General features: G+C 40.0%; 1 protein-coding gene and 1 long non-coding RNA gene across 2 annotated transcripts; one reads left to right on the top strand and one right to left on the bottom strand.

Moving 5' to 3' along the window:
- Positions 1–359: 359 nt before the first annotated feature.
- Positions 360–1,753, bottom strand: LOC123445502. The gene is made up of 3 exons (XR_006631102.1): positions 1,029–1,753; positions 845–934; positions 360–652 (listed from the first exon to the last, which is right to left on the bottom strand). It is a non-coding gene; the product is annotated as an uncharacterized LOC123445502 (long non-coding RNA).
- LOC123445500 (WAT1-related protein At5g64700-like) lies at positions 544–9,004 on the top strand. Its single transcript, XM_045122490.1, has 9 exons — positions 544–751; positions 3,632–3,806; positions 3,899–3,961; positions 4,476–4,592; positions 5,452–5,689; positions 6,534–6,692; positions 7,695–7,846; positions 7,960–8,051; positions 8,770–9,004. Exons 1-9 carry the CDS (start codon positions 544–546, stop codon positions 8,937–8,939), a joined length of 1,374 nt encoding a protein of 457 aa, XP_044978425.1. The 3' UTR covers positions 8,940–9,004.
- Positions 9,005–9,454: the final 450 nt, after the last annotated feature.

The following is a 9,454-nucleotide window of genomic DNA, read 5'->3' as shown; positions in this document are numbered from 1 at the left end:
CAGTTTCTGAAACAACTGCCAAGTTTCAGAAAATTGTTGGGCGCGGGATGGAGAAAGATCGACGGATGAGACGGTGGACAGATTGCCCGGATCCGTCCATGGAAGGTAATAATTTTCCCTTCTAGTTGTACTCTCAATTTTTTTCTAGGTACGAATGCATATCAAGTTTTTTTTTTTGCATGGTTCTATTACAACTTTACAAGTTTTTGGAACGTGCTTGACCTAGACGTGGATCGATTTTGATCTTTTACACCGACCACGGAACATACTCATGCAGCAGCAATGTGCGGCGTGAAGTAATTAGGGCTGAATGACTCAAACAGAAAAGAAATCCTGTCCCGAAGCGTACGTGGAGGTAGTTAGAAAGAAGAGATATTTTTTTGGTCTTCCAGATGTCCCAACCTGTCCAGAGATTAGCCTATACAATGCGATCTACTATTGCACTCAACCCTCCATCAGAACAACCAGACGATTCCAAGACAGCTACCGCTGCCCGCACAGCGTCCGCTCTCGCCGCTGCCCGCAGAGCCTCCCCTCTCCACTATGGAGAGTGCGTTGCCCGTCTCTTCCGCTCACCCTACGGTGGCCGCCGGAGCTTCCAGCTCGTGCCGGCTTCCCTCTCCAATCCTCCACGCGGCCTCAAAGGGATACACTGAGAACAAGCGAGGCGGCCTTGTCAGCCGTAGTGTTAATAAAGTATGTGCGTCCCCAGGCCAAGACACGGACACGGACGCCGTCGTGGAGATCCAAGGTACGTACACATGATCTGGAGATCCAAGGTACGTACACATGATCGATCGCCCGTTAATTTAGACCTTCTTATAGTAGGACTAAGGTAGAATACCTCGAGCATCATCAACACACGGAGGGCTTCCTTGTACATGTCCTTGATAAAATGTTTTCTTCCCTAAGCATTAGAAACATCTTGTAAGACCTAGAGATAAAACGTATAAATGGTTCAAATGTCATAACCTATATGAAAAAAATATCGTTGTACTGAAGATTCAGTATATATTACTTCATATCACCTGCAGGACCAAAAGCAACTTTTTCTATCCACTTTGATCCCGGAGACCTAACCATCAGTGTGCCTTGTATATAATGTTTCTACAGCATCATCACAAAACCATAAAAAGTGATTATCGAGTTAATAAATAATTTGACACAGCTTACTGATTAATCTTGATTTAGGAGACATGCGTCATCCCGTATTCCAATTTTTGTAATCAAACTATGACATAATGGCTCACAATTTTTGAATGCCAAGCGAAAATCCTGCTCGTGCCAACTACAATCTTTCCGCCGGGAGTAAGAAAGTTTAGATAGATATCTTAAAATCCAAACAACCATACCCGATTCAATAAGAAGCGAAGGAAACTGGAGTTTGGCGTGGACTACGGAATCCATATACAACCCTACAGGATTCAATTCCATCCTTACCAAGTTACCAGAGCCTTATAAGTTATAACGAGCCTATTTGCATGCTCCTCCTCCATCGGCGGTAGTGGCCTTGACGCGGTTGCGGATAGGGACGGGAATTAGGCGTGGACTGCGGAAGAAACAACACGGCGTTGTGCGCTATAATACCGGCTTCGGCGACGATGGTTATGCAGAGCCAGGTCGAGCATAGATCTTTTTTTTTAAAACACAGGTCGAGTATGGATCTCTCTCTGCGGGGGTGATGTGCGCCTACGATCGATCGCAAAGGAAACTGGAAAACAAACTCAGCAGTCATGGGCTGCTGCTTGCTGCGCGTCTTCGTCAGCCTGCCTCTGCCTGGGCCATGCCGCATAGGCTATGTGCGTGCGTACTACCTGGGAGTTTACTCCAGGGCCCCATCAGGGTTATTTACCGTATAGGCCCTTCTGCTGTTGGTGAGAAACAAGTCAAAGGGCTGGGCTTCAGGATGAGTTACAAGCAGCAGCATGCACAAGACCACGGGGCAGCGATTCCTTGATTCAGGGCAATCGATCCAATCTGACGACCCTTTCCTCTTCCATATTTTCATCACACAGCGATTCCCAGCCCTCAGGCCGTCGACGTCGTACTGCCGCCTCCTCCTAATTTCCTTCCTAATCCAGTTTGCCGCCGCCGACGCCGTACTGTCGCGCCCTGCTAGTTTCCTTCTTAATCTAGTTCGCCACCGTGGATTTCAATTCCTGGGGCCTCCATCGTCTGATCGGCACGCCGCGCTTTGCTTGTTCTCCGTCTGAGAATCTCCAGAGTCTAGACTCTCTCTCGGCACCGATTGCTGTTCACTGGATGCAGTTCAACAATTGATGCATTTTTTTCCAGTACTGCATGTTATCATGTTGTCTATAAAGTATGCATCGGATATCGATAAAAGGCAAAGGAAAAAAATGTTGATAACTCGTACAATCACACAGCAAAGATATTCAGAATTTTTTCTGTAGTGATAGTGTGATACTCGTGCTTCCACTGCTTCGATAAACTCAGATAGTGAGTTGGCGTTAGTGGTCAGATAGGAAGAACAACCAACTAATGGGAATTTGGAATATTACGGCAAGAAGAAAATGTCAACACCAACATCGACCATAACAATGTAAGTGGCTCCAACAATGTAGGTAATTCATCGGATGCACACGCACAGTCGGTATGGGCGTTGAGGGCCCCAAGTTTAGTTCCTCCCCGGGCCCCCAAAATCTTAGGACCGGCTGGCGTGGAGCTACTCACACGGGTTGGAGGAGAAGGCTGAGAAAAGGTAAAATGGGTGCTCGGGATAGTCGATTGATTCGCGGCGGAAGGCCAGACGTCCGTGATGAAGGTGTGGAGCTACTCGTCAGGGTTGGAAGAGCGGCGACGCTTGTGGCTAAGTGGAGCGACCGTGCACGGCAGGTGCTCGGCACGGTGTCTAGAGTTTCAGGAAACAGTCGGGAGGAGGAGGACGCAGGCGAGGGGAGGAAGGGGAGCTGCACGGCGGCACAAAAGCAAAGTACCAGGCAGGGTGGCGCTGCCGCCGTGGTTGTGGCCGTCCGTTAGCTTTCTGGGCGTTCGGTGCAGCTCCTGGAATGTTGTGAGAGAGAAAAAAAAGGAGCGGGAGATGGCTTAAGGATTGATTGCGACCATATGATGGTCGAAGGGACTTCCGAACAAAGAATTTTTTAAACTTGTTTTACCATTTTCTTATCCAATCAAGATTTTACATATACTTATTCCAAACCGAATTGTTGGCAAAACTGGTTTTCCTAAAAATCTCTCTAAAATGAGTTTTACTAAAACTAGACGCTTACATTCTTTATCCAAACAACCACTTAGTGGTAAAATCATGGCCATGACCGGCCATGCATCAAACTTTTTCTCCATCACAAAATTAATTACCTACCTTTTCTATTATGACTTCAGATCTTGTTCCAAAGTTTTTAATACGATTTCTGAAATCTATATAGTGAATTTGGTGAAAAATTTGTTAGTGCAATTTCTGAATTCTAGAGCGAAAAAGTTCGTTGCTATTTTTTTCTTTTCAGATGCATGAATGAATTGCTCGAAGTATATTTTATGTTTTTGAAAAACTTAATAGAGAAGATGAAAAAGGGTAATAGGGAGTTGAGAAGAGAATAAACAAGTGGACGTTGCAGAATCCTCATCTAATGCATGGATGCATTTTACACAGGAGGCAGCAGATGGAAACCAGCTCTATGTGTGATCTTTGTGGAGCTGTTCAACACAGGGACTATACTGCTAGGCAAGGTCGCACTTGATGGTGGCATGTTCGTCTTCTCATTGCTATGTTATCGAAGTTTTCTTGCTTCTATTTTCATCATACCGTTTGCTCTATTCTTCGAAAGGTTAGACCATTTTTCTATTCATTTTTTATCTTATATGGAAACGAGCTACTATATTTGCTAAAAATTGGCTCAATCAAATGACATAATTGCAGTGGGAAGTGGAGGGAATTGAATATGACGACTCTTGGATGGCTCTTCATCAATGCTTTTGTCGGGTATACCCTTCATCTACTATCCTAAAAACTTTCCTTTGCACAAATAATCATTTTTTGGTGTTCTGAAGTTCATATATGTTTTTGTCCCTGATTCTCATGGTTCTTAGTGAGTTAAATTTGCGATGAGGTATATAACTTCTATCAATTTTCTGTATGTCGGTCCAATGATGAACCAAGCGGTTTCCAATTAGTTCAGTTGACACACCTACACCATGGCAAAACAGAAACTCGCCTTGAGGGATCTTCAAATCTTTTTTGCTGGCAATTTTTCATCAAAATCTCTCCAAAACTATAAATGAAAAGCTTGTTTTACCAGACTCATCAAAAAAATGTTGTGTTTTGTTTGTTTATAATCTCAAACTGAATAAGAGATTAAGATGCATGATTTCCGATTAGTCAGTTTTGTGACTTTATTCGGTTAGATTGAATATGTGATGCAATATTTTGATTTTAAGTTTATGTATAAGATTAACAGAAAACATGAATGTGTTGATCATATATTTAATTTGTACAGATATTCGTTGCCCATGGCTTTGTACTACTATGGACTACGGGACACAGCTGCCTCCTATGCTGTGATATTCTCAAGTTTGACTCCACTTTTCACTTTTATCTTGTCGATAATGCTGGGGTAAAACAGTCTTTCCTCTTAACATAAATGTCTAGTATTGAAAAGAATAACTGCATATGAGGATATTATATAGATTTTTTAACAATTTTGTTTTAATCGTATTTTCCAGTAGTTGATATTCAAATGTAAATTGTTTTCTTTTCGATAAGTTAGCCAAATGTTGGTAGTCAATGATATTTATGTAATTATGATACTGCTGCTTTGCAAAGTACAAGTCACACATCTTCATTTTTTTATAAACATAATAAAACTATAAATATATGTCTTAAACATTATAAGAACCTTCTGAGAAATTATATGAGCTAAAATTATATTATCTTATACATGCAAAAAAAGATACCATCTTAAACTTCATAAATATATGCGTACGGACGCCAGTGAACCTCTAGTTGCTTTCATTAGTACAAGTTTGATAAATTCTAGGAACAGTCTGAGTAAAAATTATAATTTTATTATACTATTATTAAATTTATTTTACCAATAGATATAATAATCCAATAATTTACAATGATTAAATTGTTTGAAGCAATAAAATAGAATTTCATATGCATGTTATTCTCCTGTTATCAACATCATTATTTGAACGATCAAATTAATTTGCTTCAACAACATACTAAATACTGAAAGAAAAAGTATTTCTGAAACATGCATAATAATGTTTCTAATTAACAGAGTTTCTTTATTATGGTTACGAGTAAATATGTGATAGACAGTTAATAAATTAGAACCACCTGAACACAACAAAATAACCGCGTGATACAATTTTACATGTTTACATACGAACTAATGCACATAATGGACATTATAGTTCCGTTAAGTATCTCACTTCAGATTAAAAAATGTGAATTGAATTTGGCAGGATGGAGAAGTTGCGCCTAAAATCCAAGGACGGCAGTGCGAAAGTGATTGGAGTATTCGTTTGTTTTGGTGGGGCTCTACTAATAAGTCTTTACAAAGGAAAGGAATTGCATCTCTGGTCTTCAATTATAAGAGGGACCCCAAAAGATTCTAATGGAGCTGCTGGAACGCATCATTTGAGGGGCACCTTGATTTTGCTTGGTGCTTTCAGCAGCTATGCACTTTGGTACCCTATACAGGTTTGTTCGGTCATGTCATGTAAATTCAAATACTTCTGGTAACCTATCATCACTAGATGTACGCACCAACGTAATAAGATCGTGAATATGTTCATACCAATAAATGGCATTCAAGCATAGTAGGGACAAACAATCATTGGTTTTGTTTTGTCTTGATCACCCGGGAAATTGTCTTGATTCTAGCATGATGGCTATGTTATCATGTCCTGAAAATGAACCTTTGTAGTTACATTTGTATCATCATTTATCAACCAGGATATTTGTCTACTGTATGAATATAGCATCGTTGAGCAAACATTGTGGACAGCGAGATAATTCCAGTCTACCTTCCACCCGCCTGTCATTATCCAGCGTAATTGGTTAGTCACAAGGCTTACCAGCTGATTATACGGATATACTGCTGGCAGAAAACCATCGCTGCACTCCTGATAGCCCAAATATTTAAACATCAATTATCCCTGACTAGTCAAGTTGAAATACCACAGGACGTACCTATGTCCATGCTGTTATCAAATCAACAAGCTAGATTGGTCTGTTAAATCCTGTACCAATGACCATACTATTTTTTATTATTTAGACCTCGTATAGCATGACAAGGACCACAAGCATGTACATAAGTTAATTACAGTTACAACTTGAAATACTCAGTGTTGTCCAGCAACTACTGGCCACAATCACAGCTTTCTGTTCTCCATTTGGAACAAAGCTGGTGTTTTCTGGACTAAGGCCAGTGTGTATTTTTATCCAAAAAAAGCATATCATAATTCAATATTTTATTCGTGTTCTTCTTTGCTTTAGATGTGTAATTTTAACAGTTGATAATGCATAAATGTTGATAATTCAGGTGAAAGTTTTAAAGGTGTACCCATGGAAACATTGGTCCTCTGTGTTGACATGTGTTCTGGGTGGTGTACAAACTTTCACCATCGGAATAATTATTAGCAGGCACAAACTTGCCTGGCAAATAGGATGGAACATTCAACTACTAACCATTGTGTACTCGGTAAGTCTTTTTCAGAATGTATTGATTTTTTTGTCCAAAGATTGTGTAAACTATCAAAACGGGCTTCAAATGGATCTGGCATTGTCCACCCTTATTGTCTATCAAGATATTAACTGCTTTATTTACACTTTTATTCCACTAGACTAGCTTTAGAATAGATAGACTTATGGATGACATATGACCTTGTAGTATGTACTACCTGCTTTACTGTTTTTAAAATGATGGAGCAGCAGTAGTTCTAACACGCATCCATTAATTACAGCTCAGTTATTCTTGACATTATTCTTGACATGTGCTTAGTGCTAAGAATATCTCGGTTGTGATTTAGATTTAGTTCATTGGAGTACATCAGTATTCATCAGTTATATTATTATAAAAGAAGAGACAAAAAAATCACTACGTTCGTCCACATATGCATATATTATTTGCACCGTCCGATTTGTGGAATAATAATGGCCAAGATTTAAAATTCTTACATAACATGCTAACATGTACGTTATGGATTGAACCACTATGTTGTCACATGTATGCATACACAAATGGTACACAGATAGACACACAATGCATTTCTTTATGAAGACATGCAATCATCTTGATGCGGCTAGGCTAGCAATAGTCATGCGTGACCACATATAAGATTTAGGGATTCACGGCTTAAAAAGACATATTTTCTGTTCTCCATCTCTATCTCTCCTGCACCTTATTACTTAGAAAGAATCTAAGGTTCCATCTTTCACTTTCCCCCACCACTCGTTCTTCCAACCTCCCACCCTCCATCAATTTTTTTCGGTTTCCATTTGCTCTTGCTTTCAGCAAACCAATCTTTGTTAACCTAATAAACCAGGTCTATGAAGTAGGTGTATTATTCGACAAAAGGGTTTATTTGAGAACTATGAAAGCATTACTTTTGGTTTTGAAATATTTAAAATAAAAATATTGTGTATTATTAAATCAATTTAAGTGAATTAACATTAACGCCATTGCCTGTGATTGGATCTATAGGCTGCACTTGGCACAGCGGCCAAGTACTGGCTAAACCTATATGCTGTTGAAAAGCGGGGGCCTGTTTTTCCAGCCATGTTCAGCACCTTATCGACGGTCTTCACCATGATTTTAGGAACGTTATTGCTAGGTGAAAGCCTTACTGTTGGGAGGTAAATTATACATCATTTTCTGAAAACACCGATATAAAACAAGGGATTGGTTCTTTTGATCTTGAGTTTACCTATACTACATACTCTTTATACAATTTTCTATTTTATGACAGCTTGTTGGGCAGTGCTTTTGTTTTCGGAGGTCTATACATATACCTCTATGGAAAGGCCAATGAACAACGCGCGAAGGCGGCATCGGTTACAGGTCTGTATATCTACCGTATATGACAGGGTGCCTAAGACTGATTGAAAATTCAGATAAGACCAGGAGAAAATTCTTTTGACAAAGGGGAGATTCTTTTTAAAGTAGTCATTAGCGCCCCCAAACAATCATATTTCCTACTCTACCCTCCCTGCCGTTCTCTCCTAGCTCTGCCACGGATCAGCATCGCAGAATGTGATCTGCTTCTGAATGCTCCTCTAGGTGAGGTAGATGATAGCCTAAGGGGGTCTTGAACAATCCTGAAAAATACACCATTACATTTTTGTATAATAACCTTGCGTGGTTGGCTGAACAGGCCCTATAAGCACTTGTGGAAACCATAACTCCCTGCTAAAAAACCATTTTGTTGTGGTTGATTTGGCTTAATGCCATAGCAACTTAGGATATAACATGACAGGCGGAGATCGTTGGGGAATTTGCATTTTATGTTGTGGGATGAATTGGAAACCATACATCATTTTTTATGTCCTTCTCCCAAGTACATCTGGAGTGCAGTGAGTATTATCACCATGGGAGCGGGAGATAGGTCTGAAAATTTACTGCGGTACTTCTACTGGATTGCTCGGCAGTTGGAATCTCATATTTGAGCTGGGCAATATGGAAGCTTATAATTTGTGTCTGTTTTGACTTTTGAGTGTAAGATTATTAAGTTGTTTGCTGAGATGATATATTTTGTGTTCCTTTATGAAACATTGTGCAGGGATGCAAAAAGAGGAGGACAAAGAGATTATGCGGTCTGCTGTGGCTGCATTGCAGGCGACGCCCCACTCCTTGCAGTCTGCGACGACTGAGCAGAGGCCACATCCGGTGCTGTTAGAGAGCTCTGTTATCCAGTTTGACGAGGAGCTGGGGGCTGGGGTTTCCAAGTGAAGTGCTTTTAATCATGGTAGCTGCCAATTTGTATTTTTTTTGTCTTATCTATCTGGGTCTAAGATTCTAAAAATACATTGGCCCATACATTAGTACTAGAGTGGTGTGCAGCTTGCCTAGAGTCAGCATTCATATGATAAATTTGCATTACTGATAAAATCATATATCTAAATATGATGGATACATCAAGTTGAAGAATGAAATAAAGAAGTTCTTAATAACAATAATAATCCATATCTGCAGTTGAAGACTTTGTGCTGAAATTTATCAAAATATTTTTTGTCCAAAAATGATGATTCCAGGTCTCAAAACCATGCCTAGTTCTACTATAACCTTGTCACCCAATGGCGACGGCATATGCTTAATATCAATTTGCAGAAAATGTCAGCATTTTGGGCCACAAAGGTTTGTGCGCCTGAACACCCATACGTTTACTAGTAGTACTAGTCGAATAGAATCATTGAATTGATACACTCGGGGACCTTGGGAAAGGATCCTAAGAGAGAAGAGACAGA

Source organism: Hordeum vulgare, chromosome 3H (assembly GCF_904849725.1).
Source record: "Hordeum vulgare subsp. vulgare chromosome 3H, MorexV3_pseudomolecules_assembly, whole genome shotgun sequence".
NCBI classification, from domain to species: domain Eukaryota; kingdom Viridiplantae; phylum Streptophyta; class Magnoliopsida; order Poales; family Poaceae; genus Hordeum; species Hordeum vulgare.
This window is presented reverse-complemented; position numbering and strand designations above follow the sequence as displayed.